We start from the raw sequence: 27,021 nt of genomic DNA, 5'->3' as shown, positions 1-27,021 counted from the left end.
AGATTTTGACGGTATTAAGTCCTTTGAATTTGACTGTTGATCAAACAAGCAGATAATAATAATATATATATATTTTAAAGGCCTGTGTAATGGTAAGTTTTGCCCCACCCACTTAGAAAGGTAGGCATGTTGTGTTGATTAAATAATCTGGCATTCTGTTTATTGACTTTGTGTGTTTTTGTACAGGTTGCTTTCCTGTTGCATCTTTGATATCATTTCCTAGACTCTACTCCATGATTTAACTTGAAATTCTGAAATGAAGATGGAGGAGGCAGTGGGAAAAGTCGAAGAACTCATTGAGTCCGAAGCCCCACCAAAAGCATCTGAACAAGAGACAGCCAAGGAGGAAGATGGATCTGTAGAACTGGAATCTCAAGTTCAGAAAGATGGTGTAGCGGATTCTACAGTTATTTCTTCAATGCCCTGCTTGTTGATGGAACTGAGAAGGGACTCTTCTGAGTCTCAGTTAGCATCCACAGAGAGTGACAAGCCTACAACTGGCCGAGTTTATGAGAGTGACTCCTCTAATCACTGCATGCTTTCTCCTTCCTCTAGTGGTCACCTGGCTGATTCAGATACGTTGTCTTCCGCAGAAGAGAATGAACCCTCTCAGGCAGAAACGGCAGTAGAAGGAGACCCTTCAGGAGTGTCTGGTGCCACAGTTGGGCGCAAGTCTAGGCGGTCCCGATCTGAAAGTGAAACATCCACTATGGCTGCCAAGAAAAACCGGCAATCCAGTGATAAACAGAATGGCCGAGTCGCCAAGGTTAAAGGTCATCGGAGCCAAAAGCACAAGGAGAGGATCAGGCTACTGAGGCAGAAACGGGAGGCTGCTGCAAGGAAGAAATATAACCTGCTGCAGGACAGTAGTACCAGTGATAGTGACCTGACTTGTGACTCAAGCACGAGCTCATCAGATGATGATGAAGAGGTTTCAGGGAGCAGCAAGACAATCACTGCAGAGATACCAGGTAGAGGATGTTTTTTAAACTGACTGTAAAGTACCTGATGGCATTTCTCAGCTGTCAGGCTCAGTTAGATGAGTGACACTTGAAAAAATCCAGGAGACCTGCAGCTCTGTGTAAATTTGAAGACTGCAGTCTATTAACAAGACATGGCCAATTTATAAAACCTGTTCTGAGGTTTCCAGTGCACTTTAGCACATCAGGAAAAAAAAAATTAAATGGTTAATGATAGGGACAAGATTATTTTTAAGTAATGGAATTTCTCACAGGTCTGTCTGTAACACATTACCTGAACTCCCAATCCTTGCCTTTTTGGCACTGCTTAGATTTAATACTCACTGTTCAGCATCATTACTGAGTACATTCTCCTCAGGAATAGGCACCTTGCTTTATTATCTAGCCACTGCACTCGAGCTTATAGCGTCTGAAATAACACATTCCATCTTTTGTTAAAGTTTTCTAATAATTTTTCCTCCAAAAACAGTAGTTTTATGTGTTTTCCCCCATATTCAATGCATGAGAAGCTAGTTATCCTTGTTACAAATCTTTCTATCCCCACGTTGAAAAGAATGTCTTTCTGAAAAATTTCCCATTAGTTCTCCAGGTTTTAAAAAAGTTTGTTAGAAATCTGCTTGTTCTAGCTCTCATTGGTATAAGGGTCTGTAATTTATTACATATTTGGTAAATCTGCTTTCCCCATTATTATTGCATCTGGCACTGTGTATGTACTATAATACAAAGGCGGTCTTGAGATTTCATAGTGGAAGAAAGATGTATCTGAATGGTTCTTAAGTAGTGAATTCTTATTATCCAAGAGATTCTTGCAATATGATCAGAAACATTTTGTAAACTGTATGGCATTGAATAGGTCATGGCAGTATTGTTTATTGCCACATTGAAGAGGGGCAAGTTCGGGTTTTCTAAAATTTTATGGGTGACTATGTTTTTTTTCTCTCGTTTTCTGAAAGCTTTCTGTTTCTACATGTGAAGACAGCATATTGCTGATATATAAAGAATATTTCAAGAGAAATCATATTGGTTAATGAAATCTATAGCTTCCCAAACTTATATAAATTCAGTAACAAGAATGATTGGTTTTAAAGCACTTTATAGGGGTTCAAGTTCTGATAATAAGTCTCGTTCATATAATACAAATATAAGTCTCAAACGATCTTTAGAAATGCTTTTTACTGTTTTAATATCTCTATTGCATTCCTGTGCTATTGTTCCTTGTAATAAAACTACCGGGAGGGGGATTTCAATGAAGCTCATCAGTTAAATGCATGAGAGAAACAGACTTTGGGGTTGTTCTAAGGCAGGTTTTAGGTATATATTTTAGTTTTACATGTAGTAATATTTTTAAGAAAACCTTATTAATACCTGTAAAATTATGTATTCCTATATCCTGTTCTAACCTCTTAATCAAGACCTTGATGGAACTCTTAATACAATACTTAATTCCACTTACTAAACAGGATTTTATGTAACTACCCCAATACTTTGCCTTTCTATGGAAAGGAAGAAGGTGGGTAAACAAAATTCTCTTTAAAGTCAGAACCCTATTGAAAGGTGGCTTGAAAAATGTCTTCATAGGCACTTTCCCTGTTTTGCTTAAATAGGTTAGACGTGCTTTGTTCATATTTTCCTAATCTTCTTTCTAATGGAGTATCTTGACTACTGCTTAAAACTTAAAACACCAGTGGTCTGTTTCTTGTCTCTTCTGAATTGTGTACTAACTGAACACCAAAGTAAATTAATTTGAATCTATAGTTTGGTTTCTATTGTTCATACCATTTAGTAAGTTTGTGGCTTTTGAAAATACACATAGTTTTCTAAGGTAATCCTGGAGAATCAAATGGTAGATTGAGGTACAGGGTCACTGTATGTGACTGCCTTTGTGTGTGCTGGCAGTTTTGGGAGGTGCCATTCCCATAAGACAGGTATGAATGACCTTTACTGGAATTATGCAAAGCAGCAAAAATGGAACAACCTAGAGTTCAGATATTAGGAATTTCATTTCAATTGTCCATATTGTTGTCTCTTGAAAAATTGTGACATTGTGAATTTTTAATGTAACAGTGATGTATCTTTCAGTTTCCTGAGTCACCTTATGACTTTGGGGAAGAGAGGAGGCACACTCAACCTTATAGTAAGAACAGTTGTCGAAAAATTGCATAAATTGTAAAGGTAGGATAAATGATGAACTGACTTGAGTTCAACAACATGGACATTCAGGTGAACTTAAGCTGGATGGGCCTAACAGAATCTCTTGGATGTCAGAATGTTAATTCAGCTGTTTACACAGAATGGAAACCAAGTGGAAAAGTAAAAACCGATTATTGCCATACTCTTTCATTAAGGTACAACCAATTTAGTAATTCAGAAAATGCTCTTTATAAGCTTTTGTTTGGGCTCAGCTTAAAAGTTGAAGGCGTTATCCTAAATAATTCCTGTTAGGATATCCTAATACCTTAATCCTAAATGTTATCTTATGCCAAATAATTGTAACTGTTAATGCATTTTCTTTTAGAGTGTGCAAATAATTAATAATGCAGACCAGCATAGTGCATGATCATACTTTAATTGAGTTTGATATCTGGGCAACAGCTGTTTATGACGATTTTTTAAAGTTAGCAGTTAACTGACAGGCAGCTTAGTATCGGCACTAGATCATCTCTCCTTGAAGTTTTTGGAAATATATTGATGTTTTAAGAATCCGTTTGGAGGTATCATATCAAAATAATGCTGGCAGTACTTTCATTTGGCAGACTTAGAGATGAGTAAAGAGCATTTTATAGTAAATTTATAATATTTTATAGTGAATTCATGTAAAAGTACTATGTGATGGTTATCTTGAGTATCAAGGCTTTTATCGAGTGATTTCTTTTTTTTTTTTTTTGAGACCGAGTCTTGCTCTGTCACCAGGCTGGAGTGCAGTGGCGTGATCTCTGCTCACTGCAACCTCTGCCTCCCGGGTTCAATCGATTCTCCTGCCTCAGCCTCCCAAGTAGCTGGGACTACAGGCATGCGCCACCATGCCCAGCTAATTTTTTTGTATTTTTAGTAGAGACAGGGTTTCACCATGTTGGCCAGAATGGTCTTGATCTCCTGACCTCATGATCCGATTGCCTTGGCCTCCCAAAGTTCTGTGATTACAGGCGTGAGCCACCATGCCCAGCCATTATCAAGTGGTTTCTTTATGCGTTATCTTTTTGTGCTTTGATCATTCTCTGCAGTTTTATGATTAGCGCATTACTTTTCATGGGGGGCCAGTTTCTCTGTAAAAGCAGTTTTGAGACTAGCTCTATAAAATCTGTAGTTGGAGGGATTTTTATTTTAATGTAAATAATGGACATTAGCCTTCATTCAGTTTGAAAAAGTTAATTTTCTGAACATACTAACATACGTGCATCGGTGTACATGGTCAGTGGGGAGAAGTTTTTCCAGTAACTGTTTTTCATAAATATTTAGCAGAGTGGACCTCCATACAGGGTAGCTTTATCTTGTCTTGTCTTTAATGACCTGCTTTGTGGTTAAATGCCTATTCACACCGAAGTTCCAAAAATAATACCCCTCATGGTAGGTAAGAGTCAGCTGTCTTGGTTTGTTTGCATTTGAAAATCTGATTTCTTTTGGAGAATGTCATTGAGGCTGCTGAGGACAGCTGTTTAAGTTTACTTGAATTCTCAATCCATGCAGCCAGGCTAGACCAGCTCAGCCCCACTTCAAGACAGAATCTCAGCACCCATTACTCACCATACATATTTATGCAGTGAGCTGCATCATGACAAGCTATCATCTTACCTCATAGTTTTTTCTCTGGTAGAGATAATTAACTTATTATGCTTGATCAGTTAACTCTTGCTTAGAAATTTAAAAAATATTTTTAAGTGACAAATTCTTTGTAGAAAGTTTTAAAAATAGAAATATGTGAAGTGGAAAGTTAAAATCACCCACAATTCTGCTTTTGTTAATATTTGAATGTTGTCTTCCATGATATATAACAAAATTTGGGTATTGCATATATCGTCCTTTCCCTCTTAATATTGCATTTTGAGCATTTAACCAGAACACTAAATATTCTCCCTAGAACATATGGATTTTGAATAATTTAGCTAATTATAAAAATAACTTCCCTAATGGTCCTTTGGGCTCTTTTAAGTTTTTGCTGTTATGAGTTAAGGGTATGAACACTTAAGGCTCTTGACCACATACTGCCATACTGCTTTTAAAAAATAATTAAGCTGAATGCGATGGCTCACGCCTGTAATCCCAGCACTCTGGGAGGCCAAGTCAGGTGGTTCACTTGAGGCCAGGAGTTCGAGACCAGCCTGGTGAACATGGTGAAACCCCATCGCTACTAGAAATACAAAAGTTAGCGGGGCGTAGCAGCACGTGTCTGTAGTCCCAGCTGCTCCGGAGGCTGGCGTGGGAGGATTGCTTGAGCCCAGGAAGCAGAGGCTGTAGTGAGCCATGACTGAGCCTCTGCACTCCAGCCTGGGTGACAGAGCGAGACTCTGTCTCAAAAAAATCCAAACAAAAACAAAAATAAGTTTATTTCACCCAGGAGCTTCAGTGTTCATGCATTGTATTCTTGCTATTGAATATTAATTTTTTTTAAAAGCTTGCTGATTTGATGGAAGAATGATATCTTGCCGGTGTGGTGTCTCACACCTGTAATCCCAGCACTTTGGGAGGCTGAGGCAGATGGATTACCTGAGGTCAGGAGTTCGAGACCAGCCTGGCCAACATGGTGAAACCCCCATCTCTACTAAAAATACAAAAAAAAAAAAAAAATTAGCCGGGCGTGGTGGCGCTCGTCTGTAGTCTCAGCTACTCGGGAGGCTGAGGCAGGAGAATCGCTTGAACCTAGGAGGCGGATGTTGCAGTGAGCCGAGGTCACGCCACTGCACTCCAGCCTGGGTGACAGCAAGACTCCATTAAAAAAATTCAAAAAAAAAAAAAGGTATTTTGATGTTAATTTGCATTTCTTTGATCACTAGTGAAGTTGAAAAACGTTTAGCTATTTGTATTCATTTAGTAAAGTCTGTTCATATTCTTTGCACATTTTTCTTCTGACGTGTTTTTTCTTACTAATTTTTGAGGCTTTTTAACCTTTTGGGGGCTTAATTGCTTGGCAAATTTTAAATATAAGGCACTGAAGAGGATTCATGGTTGAAGATCCCAAACCCACATAGTGAATCCATGAAGCGCAGTAATTGACCTTTTTCCTAGATTGAATATCAAATGATTTCAGTGGCTGAAAGCCTCATGTCCCTATTTTAAGCCTTTTGTAATCTGCTTGTAGTTTGGTAGCTATTTAAGAGGCTCACAAAATACATTGATAACAAAACACTGACACAGAATAATCAGGTAAAAACTGTCTGTTTTCAGATTGGTAAATGCAAATCAGGTGGGTAAAATACATATGGTTTTCAATCTGGCTATGTATTAGAATCAGCTGGGTGGCATTTAAACCGTCTGATGCCCAGACCCCACTTTAGCCCCATTCAATCATAATCTTTGGGGTCTGACCCCAGGCATCAGCTTTAAAACCGATGACTTTTATATGATCGGCCTTAGGTGATGACATTGAGTAGCCAGGGCTCAGAACCGCTCAGTTAAGCAGTGATATGTTAAGTTTCCTGTATCTGAAAATCACTGTGAAACTGGTAGTCTGGTTCAATTAAGTTCTCTTACTGCTAATGGAGATCAGGTTCTAAACGGTGGAGTCTGGTTTTTTTGAAATTACATTAGTTATAAATCACAGCACAGTTCTATATTAATTAACAAGCATTAAGTGCCCTCTTTTACTTCATTTAAGCGATTATTTGAAAAGCATGCAATGTCTAAATGTGGTTTTCTATATGCTACAAGGTCTGGATGATGTTAATTAAAAAGCTTTGAAGTCTTACCGGTGGGTATCCTTTGGCAATTTCTCATGTTAAAGCACCAAGATACTGTTTTTGGCCTGCTTTTCTTATTTCCTGAAGTGAGTGCCTATATTAACTTTGTAAAAGGAAAAGCAAAAGTCTTTTTCTCAAAATAGGATATATCTTAGTGTTAATAAAAGAGCATGTGTGTGTTCAAGGTGAGAATGTGGTCCCTTTTTTTTTTGTCATTGTTTTTTAATAGATTTTGCTTTTAGAGCAGTTTTAAGTTCATAGCAAAATCAAGCAGAGGAGACAGAGAGTTCCCATGTACCCTCTTCTCCCACATAGCCACGGCTTCCCCTACTATCAACATCCTGCACTAGAATGGACATTTGTTACAATGATGAACCTACACTGACACATCATTATCACCCAAAGTCTGTAGTTTACTGTTAGGGTTCACTCTTGGTGTTGTAAGTTCTGTGGGCTTTGATAAATGCATAAGTGGTCCCTGTTTTTAAGGCCTCAAAATGTCTTGCTTATCAGTGATTATTGCTTGTAGGAATCTTTACGAGGCTACAACTTATCTCACTGCCCCCAGCATAAATGTTCTTATACCGTTTTCAGCTTTTAAATACCCATTTTTAGTATTCATTGAGAAATAAATAATGCCAGAATCTAAAGCAGATCAAAGGAGCCATCCGATTTCCTGTCCTTTGCTTAAGTTTGCCCAGCACTTATAATGGGGCTTAAAGGAAGTTAAGCTTTAGATTTCATTTAGTCTTTTTTTCCATAAGCTAAACATACTAACCTTTGGGGAAAGGTATGTCCTTCTTGAGGGAGTTTTCATATAAACAAAACTTTTTTAAAAAGTGAAGACAGTGTAGGGGATGGAGTAATCAGAGGAAAAGGAATAATATGAAATTAGAGGTTGGTGACTGACTTCATGAGGTTTTTGTTTGCTGGATAGAACTGGGCTAAATGTTTGTCTCACAGCCTTTTAGGCATTGAAAATAGGTGGCCTGACTGATTTAAACATTCTTTTTTATCTGGGAGAAACACAGTTATATTTGATAGTGAGACATGGGAAACTTCTCTTTACATCTTCATAAAAGGCCACTATGTGATAAAGCAGACCATGTTTTCACAAATTAGTTTAACAAATGCTCAATAGAGCATTTCATAAGAGCATTATTTATAAGACTCTTGATGTAGATTGATGGTATAAGGCCAAGATTGGTTGATTCCATCAATCATTCTTTTATTCACCAAGTATCTGAGCACCTAGTCCATGGCTTTGGGGATACAACAGTGAAAGAAGTCTCTGTTGTCATGGAACTTAATCTTTCATGAGGAGACAATAAATGAATTCATCATATGCTATCAGGTAGGATTATATAAGGTGAATAATAATAAAGCAGGATATAAGAGATAAAGATTGATTAGGAATGGCGTAGAAAAGCTATTTTAGTTAGTGTAGTCAAGAATGATCTGAGGAAGTAACATTTTTATTAGGTCCCTTAGAATGAAGAGTTCAATATAGTTAGTTTTAGTAGAGACCCAAACTGTAGGAGACCCAAACCAAAGATGATCTAGCCTAGTTCAAGGACGAAATTATATATGTATGGAACCATATCCTAAACTGGACCACTATGCTACTGGGTATTAATAGTTGTACACATGTTCAGGTGTTTGGAAAGTGCTGGATTATGTGTTAACAGATGCCTTTTGTTTTAAACCACAGGGCACTTCAGCCATTAATGAGTGTGCTCTCCAGAGGAGAAGGATGTGATTTGTAGTATATCCCAAACTTAACTACATTTTTTTTGTGTGTGTGTGGCATGCATTTTTAACACTTTACACAGACCAGAGTTTGTAAAAGCTGACCTAGAGGTATTCTGTATCATCTCCTTCATGTGGTTTTCCATAAGAATTAAAAAAAAAAATTAAAACAGATCTTGTGTGTGGTAAGAATCATCACCTGAGAGTGATTGTATAATGATTGAGTATGGGCCAGCTGACAAAACAACTTTTTAGAATTTTAAAGTGAAAGGAGTTAAAACACTCAAGAATGTAGTGGTTCTCAACTAAGGACGTACATTAAAATCACCTGGGGAGCTTAAACCGAAACAAATCTTAGAAGCCTTGGAGCCACCCTAGGTTTTGGTATTTGTTAAGCCACTCCAGTTCTTATTGTTCAGCAAAGGTTGGAAACTACTATTGAAGATTCAGTCAGTTGTATTCAGTCTGTGTAGTAACAGAATACATGCTGCCAGGTAGATATATTAAAGCTATGAAAAATGATAATGTTAGTCATTTTATTTTTTTGGAATTAGTGACTTTGATTAATGAATTTAATCACTGCCTATGAATGCTGGATCTATCAGGCTCTTCTTAGCAATGCTTATGTCATTTTCCTGAGTAAGTGTGTCTTAATAAAAATACAATTTCTGAAGCAATAATGTTTTATGAAATGGCCTCAGTGTCTTTAAAGGTGCCTTCAGTCATGCTGGGGGATCTGAAGGAGCGCCCAGGGAAGTTACAGGATTACTTGACAGGGGTACTGTGTGATAGGAACTGTACAGGCAGTGTCCTAGAAGAGGCCACGAGCTGTTTTTCCAAGATGCAGAGGCAGACAGAGAAGTTGCACATGTGGATGGAAAAGGTAACTCACCTTGACACTTGACGAAGAGAACAAGCAGCTACTGGAACCCAGGGGACCTAAGATGCAACTAGTTGGCCAAAGAATTTTCCCTATCACCCTATCAAGTGCTTACATGGCAGATGCCTGATTTCCAAGTACAGCCCTTTGGTTCTTACATGACTTGTCCAAATATTGACAGTATGTCAGAGTTCCCAAAGATGTATAATTGCAATTTTCTAGTTAACGTTGCTGGAAATGGGAATATTACAGAACAACCTTTGAATCTATCACAAAATTAATTGTATTGACAATCTGCGTTTGGATTGTGTAAGAAATAATATGCTTTTGCCCATTGTAAGTTTCTTCTGATGATGTTGCTGTTTTCTTTTGAGACAGAGTCTCGCTTTGTCGCGCAGGCTGGAGTGCAATGGCGCGATCTCGGCCCACTGCAAACTCCGCCTCCTGGGTTCAAGCGATTGTCCTGTCTCAGCCTCCTGAGTATCTGGGATTACAGGAGCCCGCCACCACGCCTGGCTAATTTTCTTTGTATTTTTAGTAGAGACAGGGTTTCACTATGTTGGCCAAGCTGGTCTCCAACTCCTGACCTCGTGCTCCACCCACCTTAGCCTCCCAAAGTGCTGAGATTATAGGCGTGAGCCACCGAGCCCAGCCCTGATGATGTTTTAAAAGCTGCATTAGTAGACAGTTTCTTTTTTAAAAATTAGGTATTCACAACAGAAGGCCCCAGAATTTGGTAAATTTTAGCTTGAGTTTTGTTATGTATGGTAGGAACATAGAACCATATTTATACAATAGTGGGAGCCATCCTCTTCCTTACTTTTTATCAAAAATATAAATAAAACAAAAAAGCTGGAAATTTTAGTGAACCCAAATAGGTAGATGGTTAATTCCTTGAGAATCTCTTAGCACTTATTCTCTGCAGACACTGTTGACTTCTGCTTCTAATTGGGGGACCTCATAGTTAACTGTGAAGATCATAGTTAACTGTGAATGTACTCATGAACATTTTTATGTCATTATTCCACATGTCATTTAATAATCTAATTTGTTGCTAGTTTTCATGAATTATATTCAGTATCACTTGTATACAGGAAGAACACAATATGTTTTTGAGCAAATATTTGCTGTGCGCCTACTATGCAAGATAATGTAGGAAAAGCAGATTAGACTGCAGCTTGATTTCATGCATGAGAAAAATAGTATTTTTCATTGATATGGAGATGGATTTTTATTTTGAGCTTTAATTTAAAGCTCAGTGCCCAAGGCAATAATCTGGTAGGCATCAGCCAGTGGAATTTCTGGTACTCTGATGTAAAGGGTACCTGTCGAGGGTAAAGATAAAGTGGTCACTATATCAAGGGTATGTGTTGGGTAGTGTTTTAAATTGCTAGTGACTCAGTTTATTAGTGAATGTACTACCAGTTTAATTTTGTTTTCAATCCTCGAACTAAAAATAAATGGGCCTTAGTTATGTTAAAGAGCTCATAGAGCATGTCAAAAGATAGAAAATACCACAGGATTGAAGGTCTTGCAACATGATAGATGTTTTTATGTGCAGCCTGGGATTGGTAAATGCTGACATTTTATCTTTTAAAGATTTCTAGTAATACTGTGAGACACGGCTAAATTAGGATTACAGTCTTCAATAGGAATATGTAAGTTTGCTGACACTAAGTGGTTTTTTAAAATTGGGTTTTCCACTGGATTTACTTTTTTTTTTTTTGAGATGGAGTTTCGCTCTTGTTGCCCAGGCTGGAGTGCAATGGTGCTGTCTTGGCCCACTGCAACCTCTGCCTCCCGGATTCAAGCAATTCTCCTCCCTCAGCCTCCCAAGTAGCTGGGATTGCAGGCGCCCGCCACCATGCCCAGCTAATTTTTGTATTTTAAGTAGAGACGGGGGTTTCACCATGTTGGCCAGGCTGATCTTGAACTCCTGACCTCAGGTGATCCACTCGCCTCCACCTCCCAAAGTGTTGGGATTACAGGCATGAGCCACTGCACCTGGCCTGGATTTATTTTTCAGAGGAAATTAGTCTTTCACATTCATAATAACATCAATATGAAAAAGGTTCATTTTATTTAATGAGGTGGCCACTTTGGAAAAAACCTAGTTCTGCATGTGTTTTTTAAGAGGAAGTATAGGTGGTATATTTAGAGTCGTATATAAACAATCAAGATCTTTGATGTCTCTCAATATTTGTTAGTAACGTTACTCAGAAAAAATGTCACCACTTTGTTTTAATTCAATTCTATATTCACATATTTGTAACTTGTAAATTACCAGTAATAGATTGAACCACATTTTTTCCTTTTCTGGTTTTGAATTGAAAATTTGCTGCTTTGTTTTTTTCTCTTTAGAACTGGTTTTATGAGAATTGGAAGTTAACTTTGGGGATGGCTTATTTCTGTGCTCAGTTTTTGTTTAAGGATATATACATCCTTGTATAAGGATACATATATAAATATATATGTGTATTTGTATACATATATATGTTTATATATAAACATGTATATTTATATACATATATGTATATATAAACATATGTATATTTATATACATATATGTATATATAAACATATGTATATTTATATACATATATGTATATATAAACATGTATATATACATATGTATGTATAAACATATGTATGTTTATATACATATATGTATATATAAACATGTATATTTATATACATATATATGTATATATAAACATATATACATATATATGACTAGAGGTCTCTGCATTTTTTTTTTTCCATTTTTTGAGATGGAGTTTTGCTCTTGTTGCCCAGGCTGGAATGCAATGGCACAAACCTGACTCACTGCAACCTCCACCTCCTGGGTTCAAGTGATTCTCCTGCCTCAGCCTCCCAAGTAGTTGGGATTACAGGCATGTGCTACCATGCCTGGCTAAGTTTTGTATTTTTAGTAGAGATGGGGTTTCTCCATGTTGGTCAGGCTGGTCTTGAACTCCCAACCTCAGGTGATCTGCCTGTCTTGGCCTCCCAAAGTGCTGGGATTATAGGCATGAGCCACTGTGCCTGGCCGATTTCTTTTTTGTGTGTGTAATGATTTTTAGATTTTCTGAACTTAATATTTGACCAGTAGAGGTAAGGTTTGAACACCAAGCAACTTACAATAAATAATGTTAGTATGATTTTTCACTCTAAAATATATGAGTTTATTATAACTGATGGGTTTCTCTCTGAAATTATAGTGCAACATTGGTTAACTATTTCCTCAAACAGATTTTTTTTAAATTAAGTTTTACATCAACAGGAAGAGCATATTGGTTTTGGATGACTGACTGAATTTTAATGAATCTACAGTCTTTACTTGAAGTTTAGGTGTTTTCAGGGAAGTTCTGTTTTCACCTTCTTCCTGGAATCCCAGATTTTTATTAGACATGGATTTTTAGATGTAAGAAAATATTAATTTAATTTCTTCATGTTAAGGACTACTTTGCATGTGTAAACTGCTTCAAGCACTTAACAGGCTTCTTTTTTGTTTTATGATACAATACTTAATATATTAAGCATGCATTTTAAGATAGCAAAGGTTAATCTTTTAAGAATAACATAGACAACTTATTGCTAGTATTGTATTGACTGGATCCATTCTAATTTTTATTGTTATTGGATAATCAGGCAAGAGCTCTAATTTTTTTTTGCCTTTAAGAAAAAAATTTCAGTGGAATGGAATTAACAAACGTAGGTAGCCTTTTTTTTTTTTTGGGAGATAGGGTCTGACTCTGTCATCTAGGCTGGAGTGCAGAGGTGCCATCTCGTCTCACTGTAACCTCTGCCTCCCAGGCTCAAGCAATCCTCCCGCCTCAGCCTCCCAAGTAGGTGGGACTAGCACCTGGCTAATTTTTATATATTTTGTAGAGACGGGGTTCTGCTATGTTGTTCAGGCTGGCCTCAGACTCCTGGGCTTAAGTGATCTGCACACCTTGGCCTCTCAAAGTGCTGAGATTCTGTGGGATTCGCACCTGGCCCAAAACATAGGTATTAATAGTTGATATTCAAGGTAAGAATAACATTTTGAATATTTGAAAAGGTGTTGAACACTAATAATTTTGGAAAGCCTTTTCTACAGAATTTTGAGGAAAGAAAGAAAAAGAAGTTTTGGCAGAAAGAGAAGGAACGGCATAATACACTGATTAAATTCTTAGAACCTATACCAAAATATTAAAAATTTTTCCTAAAGTAAAATTTGACATTCTGTGGTTTGGAGAGTTTAACTTTAGGAATAATTTATAACAGAAACATATATATGAAAAATTTTTATCTTGCTTTTCAGTTTTTACAGAGTGCTTTGAAGGTAATACATTGCTGTCTTAAGGAGTGTTGTTTTGGGAAAAAAAAAAAAAAAAAGGTTTTGCTTTAAAATGGTTACACCTTTTCCAGGTAGCGCAATTAAAAAATTCCGCTTTCAACATACTTTGTTTTTATATTACAGACATTTAAAGAAGTGTCAATATGGGAAATACTTGTTGTTGTTTTTTGAGATTGGGTCTCGCTTTGTCGCCCATGCTGGAGTGCAGTGGCGTGATCTCAGCTCACTGCAAGCTCCGCCTCCCGTATTCATGCCATTCTCCTGCCTCAGCCTCCCGAGTAGCTGGGATTACCAGTGCCTGCCATCACGCCCGGCTAATTTTTTGTATTTTTAGTAGAGACAGGGTTTCACTGTAGCCAGGATGGTCTCGATCTCCTGACGTCGTGATCCGCCTGCCTCGGCCTCCCAAAGTGCTGGTGTTGTTGTTTTAATTTTTTTGAGACGGGGTCTCGCTCTATTGACAAGGCTGGAGTGCAGTGGCACGATCACGGCTCACTGCAGCCTCAACCTCCCAGGCTCCCTAGTAGCTGGGACCACAAGTGTGTGCTACCATGTCTGGCTAATTTTCTTATTTTTTGCAAAGGTGGGGTCTTGCTATGTTGCCCAGGCTGGTCTTAAACTCCTAAGCTCAAGGGATCCCCCAGCCTCGGCCTCCCAAAGTGCTGGGATTACAGGTACGAGCCACCAGACCTCACCTTGTGAAGTAATGTTTTTTGTTTGTTTGTTTGTTTGTTTGTTTTTTTGAGACAGAGTCTCGCTTTGTCGCCCAGGCTATAGTGCAATGGCACGATCTTGGCTCACTGCAACCTCCACTTCCTGGGTTCAAGCGATTCTCCTGCCTCAGCCTACTGAGTAGCTGGGATTACAGGTGCCCACCACTGGCCCGGCTAATTTTTGTATTTTTAGTAGGGATGGGGTTTCACCGTATTGGCCAGGCAGGTTTCAAACTCCTGACCTCAGATGATCTGCCTGCCTCAGCCTCCCGAAGTGCTGGGATTACAGGCATGAGGCACTGCGCCTGGCCGGTGAAGTAGTTTTAATATGTATATTTTTTACATGACTAGTGTAGGTTATTGCATTCTCTTTCCCCGAGGCAGTCTGTATTCTGAAGATTACATGTATAGTACTAATAATAGTAGTAAGTGGGAATTACTTTTGGATTATGTGACGGCATTTTTATGTAGCTATTGTTTAAGTCCCTAGTGGTCCTCCCTTCGTTTCCTCTGAATTCCCTTAATTTTCCTAGAATTTTAAGGTTAAGGACCGTGTCCTGTTTGTATTTATTTCTATTCTATGAAGGGTTAATGCTGGAAAGAAATCTCTTTCAACCTACAACACTAATCCAGAAATGGTTGAAATGCTTTTTTATTTAAGAATAAAATCCCATATCTGGACTATTGCATCTCTCTAATATGTGCATATGGAATTTTCCCTTTGTCTAATCTATCAGATAATTTTTTTTCTCTGGTTTTCATGGGAGAGAATTAAAAGGATTAAGCTGCAGACTTTTAAAAATGTTACTTCATTTAAAAAATCGCTGAATGTTATAAAAAAAATAACTTGAGAAATGTTAGGAAACAAATTATAGTTTTAACTACCCCAGTTATAATTTTATTACTGGTTGTTACATGTTGATACTTCCTTTTAGTATCTCTCTTTAGTTGGCATTTAAGAGGCCATTATCCTCTCACTAAAGGTAAATGTGTTTTTTGATAATCTAGCTACAGCCTGCTTTCTGCCTAGTTTGTGCTAGCTCAGTCCTAGGACATTAGATACCTAATCATCTTAAGAGAATTTAACCAGCAGATTAGAGTGATCTGGTTATTTGAGCCACTTATTAGACAATAATAACTCTCGTAATCTTATTGATCTGTACTTTTTGTACATTGTTAAAATTGAGCATAATTTTTAAAGCCCACATAAAATATTAATTTAGAGCCCAACAAGGTCAAGTTGAAATCTTAAGGCTTAATATTTTACATGAAGTTTTACTTTTTTAAAAATTAGGAGTAGCATACAGATTATTTGGAGGGCTCCAAGGGAAAGTGTTATCTGTTTTTTGTTTGTTTGGATTTTTACTAAGAGAAATGAGCCTAGTTTCAGGGATGTGTGTATGCATGTGTGTACCCATCTTCAGAATTCTGAAGTAACTGAATTTCATTAATGTTAGACTTGACAAGTGGCTGGAGGCAGATAACTGTACAGTTGCTACAGTGATTTCTAATGGATTCAGGTTATTAATATAATACCTGTTTATTGCTTCCTAAAGGTATGTAAGAAAATAAAAGTTGCCTACATATAAACCTAGTTATGGTAATTAAGCTTGAGAAAAAATATCTTTTTAAAAAAGATTAAAGGTTTGGGGCTTTTTTTTTTTTTTAAATCTCACTAGCAGACCGAATAAAAGAATATACGGTAACTAATTTATTTTGAGTATTGCTTTTGTCATTCCCTGCTCTTACTAAGATTTAACAGCTAGAGTCTCTGGGTCTAGGTATATCTCATTTTACATAAGATTTTTCTTTCTTTCTTTCTTTCTTTTTTTTTTTTTTTGTTTTTTTTGGGACAGAGTTTTGCTCTTGTTGCCCAAGCTGGAGTGCAATGGCATGATCTCGGCTTACTGCAACCTCCACCTCCCAGGTTCAAGTGATTCTCCTGCCTCAGCTACCTGAGTAGCTGGGATTACAGGCGCCTGCCACCATGCCCGGCTAATTTTCTGTATTTTTAGTAGAGATAGGGTTTCACCATGTTGGCCAGGCTGGTCTCGAACTCCTGACCTCAGGTGGTCCATCTGCCTCGGCCCCCCAAAGTGCTGCCACATTGCTCAGTCTGATTTATTTCTTAAAAGTTGTATGCAGAATGATTTAAAGTGTATTAAGTCTGCTTGTTAATGAAGGAAACAATATAGTGAATTCTTTTTTAAGCAAAGTACCTTAAATTGATATTACTGGTAATTTTTATTTTTAACATATAGCTGACTTTGCCTAAAGGTATACAGTTACATGAATGTTATAAGAAAGATGGCAAACAGGCTTTGTGTTATCATTTGTTTAAAATAGCAAATTATGGGCAAGTTATCTTACAAAAAGGTAGCCTTTTAAATTAATTGTACCTTTTATATTTTATTTAGCTTATATTGATTTTCGTCTCTCCTTTTAAAAAATTATTTAAATAGTACAGTGAGGGTGCAATGAAAAAGATTTCGTGGAATGCCGCATGTCAGAAAATACAGTGTCAAAACAATTTCAGTAAATTTTTTTCTCAAAATCCTCTTCAAAAATAACATGCCCTTAATCCTAGTACAGATAAAAAACATACCATTTTAATTTGTTTAGAAGTTACGAGATTGTGAATTGTAAGTAACAGGGAATAACTTCCAAGTTTCTATACTCATTTTTTCCCCCTGGTTTCTATTTTTATTTCCTCTGAAGTTTAGGAAAGTTAGTGGAAGTTGCAACCAAATTGTTAGTTTGCTAGTATTGAGTAGATATTCTCATGTTATATTAAATTACCACAGTGTAAAATAGAAGACGTCATAAAAAGTGAAGGAATAATCCACAAAGAAGTGTATTCTTTGGCAATTAAGTCTTATTCATAATATAACTTTAAGATTTGGGAAGAATGTTATGAAATTACTGTTTTTATTTTATTGCATTTTCTTAATATCCTTTACCTCACTGTGCATTTGACATGTAACCTAGATGAATAAAAATTTTGAAAAAGAAATGTTTCCTGTTACTCTGTTGAGGATGGGGTTATGTGGTTCCCTACCAGTTAATTCACGTTAGGTGTTCCTGAATCAAGAAACTTGCTTTTCTGTAATGAAATAAATGGTATTAGTTTCTAGTTAATATAACAATAGATTTTGCATATTTGGGGGATTATTTTTAGTTTTTTTGGTAGTTGAAAAAAGAATACCACTGTGAACATAAAAAGTCAAGATTCTTTTTCTTTAAACTATATGTCCTACTAAACTGTCCTATTAAAAATTGATGAATATTTGGAAAATAACAAAATTTAGACTGATTGAAGGAGAAATCAAAAGGCTAGAATGTGGAATGGGTGACTCTTTAGCAGGGTACATAGACATAGGGATGTGGTTAATATATCTAAATTTTGTGCTCTTTCTTGCTGTATGTAGTACAGATATTTTAGTTTTTTTATCTGTGGATCTAAATCTTCAAAGCAGTAGGTCATGGATTTGTCCCTGAAATAGATAAATTGAAAGATGGTGACCTCTTCAGGTGCCTCATTTCTGTATTTATAGCTTCTCTTAAATATCCAGATGAACTACATGAGTTATCTTTCAAATAACCCCACTTGAATCAGAGGCTTCATAACTTTATAGTTAGTGGTGACACATTAAATTGTTTTTTTCTTTTGATTAGCTTTTCCATTACTCTGATAATCTTGGATCTTTGCTTTTACCTCTTTTGATCTTTTCAAAATGGTAAACCCTTCATGAATAGCTTTCCCGGGTGGACAAAATGATGTAACGTTTACCAGTATAAGGACAAATGTAATCCTTAAAATCTTATTTTCATCTTGGAAACTTTATAATAAAAAGTTTAAATTTTTAATAATTGAGTATAATGGAAAAAGTACAAAATACATTCATTTGGTTTTATTTTAAAAATGACTTAACTCCGAAACAAAGTTTCCGTGCATATTGCTGCATTTCATTTCCATGTAGCCCTATCTTAGACATTTTTCCTTTTACTGAAATAATTTTCTGATGTTATTCTGAAGAAAATAACACACATGTAGTTTTTGGTATTTAAGGCTTTTTTCTGGAAATGGCCCTTTATAGATTTTTATCTTTTGTTGATGAAATTCTTTTCTAAGAGATGTTTTGAAAATGACTGCTTTCTTTTCAAATTATTCTGCATGTATTTTCTATTTTCTTGATTGATATTTTTACACTTGATCTTAGTCAAAAGGTCGAGAAGTGATGATTGGTATTTTTATTACTATTTTTTCTCTTTCTTTTTTGAGGTGGAGTCTTGCTCTGTTGCCCAGGCTGGAGTGCAGTGGTGCGATCTTGGCTTACTGCAACCTCTGCCTCCCAGGTTCAAGTGATTCTCCTGCCTCAGCCTCCTGAGTAGCTGGGACTACAGGCGTATGCCACTCTGCTGGGCTAATTTCTGTATTTTTAGTAGAGACGGGGGGTTTCACTATGTTGCCCAGGCTGGTCTCGAACTCCAGACCTCAAGTGATCCACCCACCTCGGCCTCCCAAAGTGCTGGCTTACAGGCGTGAGCCACTGTGCCTGGCCTCATTTGTAAATATACATTTTCATCTTGGTAAATATTCTGATGTGTAATAAAACTGCTTTTTTTTTTTCTTGAGTAGGTTCTATTAAAATGCAGATTTCCTTCTGTAGCTCTTGAGGTTTGCCTCTTTCCCTCAGTCCCTCATGCCCACACCTTATTCCCCCTATTTAGATTCCTTGGCTAGATAAGGTGTAAGATTTTTTTGCTTTTCACTATCTGGATTGAGGCTAAGTATGATGTTTACCGCTTCCTTCTTTCTCTTGGTGTTGTGTGGATAACAGAACCAGGCCTAGGCCATCAAAGGGCCCGTGATAGGGTCTTTTGACAGCAACAAGACAGATTTTTTTTCTTCTCTTAGTGAGGAGATTGGCGAGATTGGGTATGGAAAAGAGGAGGAAGGGAATTTCCTCTAGGCTTTATTGTATATTACTATGGCTGTATAGACATTGAAATGGGGGTCAAAGGAGCTAACCATGTATTTGTCCATTGCCTCACCTTTCCTTGTGCCTTAGACTTAGCAATAGAAAGTGGGGGGAATGATAGTCCCATGTGTCTCTGGGTTACAAGAATTATTCTGTTTCCTAGATTTAGTTAGAGTTCATAATGAGAGAGTGACAACACTTGTGTTAGTGGAGGTGCTCTTGTAGGCAAGATGATGCTAAATATAGATTAATCCAGAGCAATTTCCATTTGGCTTTGAAACATTTTTCTATGAATACATGCAATCTGACATTTCACTTCAAACAAAAATACAAAAGTCACATTTGTGATGACCTTATTCAACTATGAATCCTAGCCAAAGCATTTACTTACCGAGTTGGGTTCATCTATGACCAACATAAGGCACTGGCCTAGGCACTGATGTTCCTCAGAGCTTCTTGCATGCCAGTGGTGTACAGCAGAGTATACATGCAAAAGTAAGCAAACAAACAACAAAATAGGGCAGGTGCTAAGTATAATGGAAAGGTAGGGCAGTGGGCCAATATTTAAATTGCTTTTGTGTTCTTTGTTAACGTCTTCTTTAACCCTCACCATAACTCCGTGAAGACACTGAGGAGTGAAATAGTTTACCAGGGTCATGTAGCTAAGAGAGAGTAGGCAGGGCTTTAACTTGTGTCTGCTGCCAAAAATCTGTACTTCCTATGCTGCTCCCAATCTCATCCTGTATATTCTTCTTTCCTTCAACAATGAGAACAATTATAGTCTATTGTGGTTTCACCTAATTAGGACTCAAATTTTCATCTGTGAAATGAGAGTAGTGTATGTTTAGTTTTAAAATCCTGATTGTCAAACCTGGAAAGGGGAATTTGTCATGGGATAAACATAGTAAAGGAAAAGTTAGGTTTTGATTTGTTTTTGTGATTTAAATTTTCTAATGAGATTTAGAACATACTTGAAAAGGAAACTAATTCATAAATTAAACATTTGATGGCAACAACGCAGAAGGCTTAAGATCATAAGAGGGTAGACCTCATTGTATCAGGAATATGTGACAACACAGATACATCTATATTTTGGTATTTGAAAAGTTAGAACCCATTTATTATAGGATAGAAGCTTAGTGAGACAGTACAAACCCATTTCTAGCATAAAATGGATGACTTGATGTTTTTAAATAAAAAGTTGGTAGATTTTTTAAAAATTCTAAAATTTTATTTTATCATTATTATTTTTTAATAATAGAAATGGGGTTTTGCTGTGTTGCCCAGGCTAGTCTTGAACTCCTGGGCTCAAGCAGTCCTCCTGCCTTGTCCTCCCAAAGTGCTGGGATTATAGGCATGAGGCACTGTACCCAGCCATTGGTGGGTTTTTGACCTTTAACTTTTCTTGTGTTGTAACAGCAAACATTTCAAAAGAATTTGATCAGGAGGAGAAATAGGACCTGAGTTAACCACAGATTGAATGGTTATTATTTAACACAGATGTGTTAATTTACCTCTATAGAAAGATGCTTTTAATGATTATAGAAAAACCAATAAGTTCAATATTAGAAATTTATGTTTTAAGATTGTGACGGACATCAGAGCTGGCAGATGGGAGAATGTGCAGCTTGGATAACTTAAATGTTGTAAGCATGGAATGTGCCTATGTTAATGACTGAATCAAATTGGAAATGTTTTCATGTATAACTTTAGTTGAAGTGATTACTTTGATGTTTTTTAAAATCGAAACAATCTCTTTGCAGCAATGCAGTTGTTTTAGTAGCATAGAGGAATAATCATGTGAGAGCAAGGGCAGTATCCCCATGTTTATTCTATCCTATAATGAACTGATAGAGTCAAATAGCAGCTTCTGTTTTTTTTTTTTTTTTTTTTTTTTGCTTTTTTTTGAGATGGAATCTTGCTCTGTTGGCCACGCCGGAGGAGTACAATGGTGTGATCTCAGCTCACTGCAACCTCCGCCTCCTGGGTTCAAGTGATTCTCCTGCCTTTGCCTCCCAAGTAGCTGGGATTACAGGCACGCACCACCACACCTGGCTAATTTTTGTACTTTTAGTAGAGACGGGGTTTCACCATGTTGGCCAGGCTGGTCTCAAACTCCTGACCTCAAGTGATTCACCTGCATCAGCCTCCCAAAGTGCTGAGGTTACAGGTGTGAGCCACCATGCTCGGTCAGCTTCTGTTAATAATGTGCTGAATTTTCCTAGCTCCTCCCCAGTGATTTTTTTTTCCCTTCAAGAGATATTTCCTTTAAAAAGCAGATAAAATAACTGCAGAATCTTACCTGTCATTTACTTCTGTATAGCAAGAATCACATTTTACAAGAATGTCACAAATTGTTACCATAATTTAGCTAGAATTTGTATAGTAGCTCAGAGTACAAATCCTGAGGCCAAGTGCTTTTTTTTTTTTTTTTTTTTTTTTTTTTTTTTTGAGACAGAGAGACAGAGCCTTGCTTTGTTGCCCAGGCTGGAGTTCAGTGGCACGATCTCGGCTCGCTGCAACCTCTGCCTCTCAGGTTCAAGTGATTCTCATGCCTCAACCTCCCGAGTAGCTGGGATTACAGGTGTGTGCCACCACACTCAGCTAATTTTTTGTATTTTTAGTAGAAATGGGGTTTCACTACGATGGCCAGGCTGGTCTCAAACTCCTGATCTCAAGTGATCCACCTGCCTTGGCCTCTTAAGTACTTGGATTACAGGCGTGAGCCACCACACCTGGCCCCAAGTGCTTTAAACAAATCTTATTTAATTTTGGTTTCCTAATGATAGTGTAAAATGACCTTGGAACACAAGATCCTTAATTGTGGCTTCTTGTTGGAAGACAAAGTTGGAAAGACAACCATTTCATTATTTTATTGAAGTTTATATAGTATTGACTTGTCATTGTTTGAATATATTGGAAATGAAAAATGACAGTGATCATAATTTATTTTCAATTTTAAGTGTAATATATGAAAATATTGCTCTCTGTTTATGATGAATACTAAATTTAAGCTAAGTTATAAGGTATGCTGTTTGGAAATATGGAAGATACAAGAATGAAGCCAGATAACAAGTTTATGCTTGTATTTCCTACTGATGAAGACTTTCAGACGAGTTATTTTCATGGGTAGGTGATGTCACTCTGCATGTATACACTTATACTTTTTTGCATGATTATACATGTAGGAGTGGTACAATTTTGACTTGACTATTGACCTGTTGCCTCAATTTGGGGGTAGGGGTGGAGAATATGAGGGCAAGAGGCTCTGAATGGTATTAGTCATATAAATTTTAAAATAACTCACTAAAATAACTTACTACAAACACCTAAAAAAAAGCCCTTAAAAAATAGAACATATGGTCAAATAGTCAATATTGTACTTGGCCCTTATATCTTCTGCATCCAAGTATTTGGACATCACACAGTATCTTGATTCCATAATAATCATTTTGAACTCTGACGAGAACACCGTAGAATGTTGCAGCTTTCTTTTCTTTTTTTAGAAAAGAAAAACCTCAAACACGAATCAGTTTCTTGCTATTTAAACTAAAATCAATTACCAACTGATACCAAGGCCACACTGTTGGATTTTATGGTCATTGAACTTGATTTACCCCTTAAGGGGATCTGGAAATTATTTTTAAGTAGTCAACTAAAGTTGTCATGATCGTCAGAATTTCATATTGTGACATGTCTGTTCTTTATACAGTGACACCTAACAACTCATTTGCTTTTATGTTTGGTCATTTTTTATTTAAAAAATATTACTACATAAACCTGTGGTTTGGTAGTTTAGTTTTAAGGGATCACTACCCAAAGTGTGTTTTTGTTCAGTGACAATTGACACAATGGATATTTGTATTAAAATAGTAATACTTCATTGTGTTACATTTTTATGATTCATTGGCACATATGCATTCCTTCATAATCAAGAGTTTCATAAAATAGGTGTGTTTAATATTCATTTGTTGGATGATATCTTAAAAACCTTAATGGAAATAATTTGCTTGCGCTTCATAAATAGTCTTTGGGGGAGAAAACAGCATTCCTTTATTTCTGCTTTATATTAAAATAGGGATAGTAGAGGGATTTCTTACTTGAAGGAAAACTTGATTTGCTTTTTGCTGTTAATGTTTTTCTTTAAAAAGGGGTAGAATTAGCATTTTAAAGCATGTATCTATTCTACAAGCATGAATATTGACTTATTTTAGCATGAATTGCTGCAGTGTAATTAATTTACTTTGAAACTCAGCTGCCTTTTTCAGCCAGTTAGGGGGATTTGAGGGTGGAAGGGTCCTCTTCCAGTAAGAACTTTAATATTTTCTTGTAAAATCACCCATAAGATTGCATATTGTTTAGTTGGAGTATGAGCTGGTTGTCTTTCTTAGGGAAAAGGAAATAGAAATATCCCTCATAAGATATCCAAAGCAAAATCCTGAAAATGGATTTTGTTGTATTGTCTTTTTATAGAATGTCATAAAGTGTATAACATCCCTGTTTTTATAAAAGGACTTTACTGGAAATAGATATGTTAGTCAAACAGAGCTCTAGTGTTAACCTTATTTCTTTAGGACATAGGAAAATATATTTGATTTTCTTTTCTGAATCTATTAGAGACTTTTTATATTACCTATTAAGAGAAAGAACTAGATTCATTCTTCTAAAAAATATAAATTGGGTTTTAATAATTTGCATCAGTTTTTTCCTTTAAGAAATCAGTTCCACTTTCTCTGTGGAGTCATCCTTTTTTTCTTAATCTTGCTCTTTAAAAGTATGGCAGGAATTCAGTGTAACATTGTTGAGTATAGTCTTGTCTTCTGTTCTTCATAGTAACACTCCTTTTCCTCCTTCCAAAATGTGTCCATCATCTTTGTAAGCTTGAATTATCTTTTTCGCTTTCACATTTTGTGCAAAATATTAGATCTGTAAAGTGCAGCTTTTCTGATCAGGTAGAATAATGAAGGCAACTGACATTAGAGGGCTCTTACTAGTTTCAGAAGTATTTTTCACCCCACACGTTAGATACAAGTATACATTTTCTTTCCTCCCTAGATGGACCTCCAGTTGTAGCTCATTATGATATGTCTGACACCAACTCTGACCCAGAAGTGGTAAATGTGGACAATTTATTGGCGGCTGCAGTAGTTCAAGAGCACAATAATTCTGTAGGCGGCCAGGACACAGGAGCTACCTGGAGGACCAGCGGGCTTCTAGAGGAGCTGAATGCAGAGGCAGGTTGGTCTTCCCCATTCCCCTTCTCTAATGGTGTAATATGCATGTGTCCTAGAGCTGTTTCCTTGTAGTGGACCCTGATGAGGAGAACAGGTCATACCAGAGACATCTGGCATTGAATAATTGGTTGTGACTATCCAGCCTGTCATTTATACCTGAAACAATTTGGATAGCTTGTCATTCATCTTTCCTACTCAGAAGGAAGTACAAATAAGAGCATTTAAGACATTAATTGTAGGTATTGGTAGGTTTCAGTAGGCATATTTCTTGGATTAAAAATGCCCAATATTTGCAAAAATGACCCAGATACGCTCATATTCTTTGGCCAGTTCTCTCACTTTAATTCTGGATAGTGACCTTGCAGCTTGGATAGGGAATCATTGAATCTCTCCCTGTGGGGCTGGCTGTTCATACACAGCGCTGCCGCTGTTTCTTGTGCTTCTTGCTGTGGAGTGACCCTGTTAATTCCTCGTCAGTAAGTTCTCATTTGTCTTTTCTAACCCCTTTCTTTTAGTTTCTGTCTCTGTTAGCTCAGGAAAAAAAATCTCTGTCCTTGTCTTACATTTTTTTAGTTTTGTGATTATTCTTTAAAGTGGTATTTATCCACTAAAATATCCACTGCTATTACCTTTGAAAAACTTTCACAATACCTGCAAGTCTTCTTCAGTATTTTCTTCAAAACTTTCTTTCAGCATTCTAATTTAAACCTTTGTTTGTTGTTGTTGTGAAAGTACTAGCACTGAACATTGAAGAAGAGAAGGGGATTGAGAGACTGCTTATGTAGCGTATAATTTCTTTAGTGTTGCTGAAAGATTATAGTTTTCTAGTTAATTTATAAATGCATTGGTTTTATGAGTTAATCAAATAGTTTAATCACTACCTAAAATTATTTTTATGAAAAATGAGTTTTACAAAAAAATGAGTTATAGTTTAGAACTTTTTATATTGAGACAGAACTCCATTGATTATTGTTGTCTTAAATTATTCCTTTCATAATCTTTGATTGGAATTACAGAAAAATCACTTGTTTGTTGACCTGATTGATTTACTGTAGCTAATTTTGGAACTGAACCTGGATTTAGTTTTGATTTTTTTTTTTTTTTTGACTGGTAACTGCTGCCTGTTTGTCCTTGGACCAGTTGTTTCTCCTCTGGACTTCAGTTTTTATATGTATAAATACTTGTTTTGCCCAACAAGTGTCTTTTAAGGATTTATTAATATGTATTAATACAAATACTTTGAAAAGAAGTAATAACGCTTCTGGGTGGCTCATGCCTGTAATCTCAGCACTTTGGGAGGCTGAGGTGGGAGGATCACTTGAGGTCAGGAGTTCAAGACCAGCCTGACCAACACGGTGAAACTCCGTCTCTACTAACAATACAAAAATTAGCTAGGCGTGATGGGTGTGGTGGTGGGCGCAGTGGTGGGCGTGGTGGTGGGCACCTGTAATCTCAGCTGTGGAATTGCTTGAACCTGGGAGGCAGAGGTTGCAGTGAGCTAAGATTGTGCCATTGCACTCCAGCCTGGGTGACAAAACTAGACTGGATCCCTTCAAAAAATAAAAAAGAAGTAATAATGCTTTATATCAGTGGAAAGTAGTTTGGCCACATTTTGTACAATATGTGTTTCTAAGTTATGTAATTTATTTATTTATTTTTGAGATGGAGTTTCGCTCTTGTTGCCCAAGCCAGAGTGCAATGGCGCGATCTCAGGTCACTGCAACCTCCGCCTCCTGGGTTCAAGCGATTCTCCCGCCTCAGGCTCCTGAGTAGCTGAGATTACAGGCGTGCACCACCACACCTGGCTAATTTTTTGTGGAAATGGGGTTTTACCATGTTAGCCAGGCTGCTCTCAAACTCCTGACTTCAGATGATCTGCCTGCCTTGGCCTCCCAAAGTGCTGGGATTACAGGCGTGAACCACCGCACCCAGCCTTGTAATTTGTATATTAGATGGTTTATCTTTGTTTTTCATCCTTTGACAATTAAGTCATCCATTCCACTTCAGTTTTATTTCCCTGTTTTTCTTAGTCTTGCCATTAAATATAGACCATTTTATAGTAAAGTTTTGGGATAAAAAATGAATGATTACCAACATTTTGCTCTTCATATGCAGAATTCTTAGTATTAGGTTGAACCATATGGAATTGTTAATATTTGACTTTTTGACCTACAACAGATCCAGCCATTTCATGTGACTTAACCGAATAATGCAAAGTTTGCAGTTTTAAAACATCATTAAAGTTTAGCT

The 27,021-nt window shown here is 36.8% G+C and overlaps 1 protein-coding gene across 2 annotated transcripts in view; it reads left to right on the top strand.

Annotated features, from left to right (window-relative positions):
- The window catches only part of C4H18orf25 (chromosome 4 C18orf25 homolog), a 94,428-nt gene that overhangs the window by 42,881 nt on the left and 24,526 nt on the right, over positions 1-27,021 (top strand). The window contains exons 2-3 of one of the 2 annotated variants that reach the window (XM_003267541.4): positions 187-971; positions 24,593-24,775. In XM_003267541.4, coding sequence (XP_003267589.1) covers positions 257-971; positions 24,593-24,775 — 898 coding nt within the window. In that variant the 5' untranslated portion in view covers positions 187-256. The remainder of the gene's footprint in view (positions 1-186; positions 972-24,592; positions 24,776-27,021) is intronic. The other variant, XM_003267540.4, reaches the window with a different exon arrangement.

The sequence above is a fragment of the Nomascus leucogenys genome, chromosome 4 (genome assembly GCF_006542625.1).
Source record: "Nomascus leucogenys isolate Asia chromosome 4, Asia_NLE_v1, whole genome shotgun sequence".
NCBI classification, from domain to species: Eukaryota; Metazoa; Chordata; class Mammalia; order Primates; family Hylobatidae; genus Nomascus; species Nomascus leucogenys.
The sequence above is the reverse complement of the archived record's forward strand: the minus strand, read 5'-3'. Positions and strand labels throughout refer to the sequence as shown.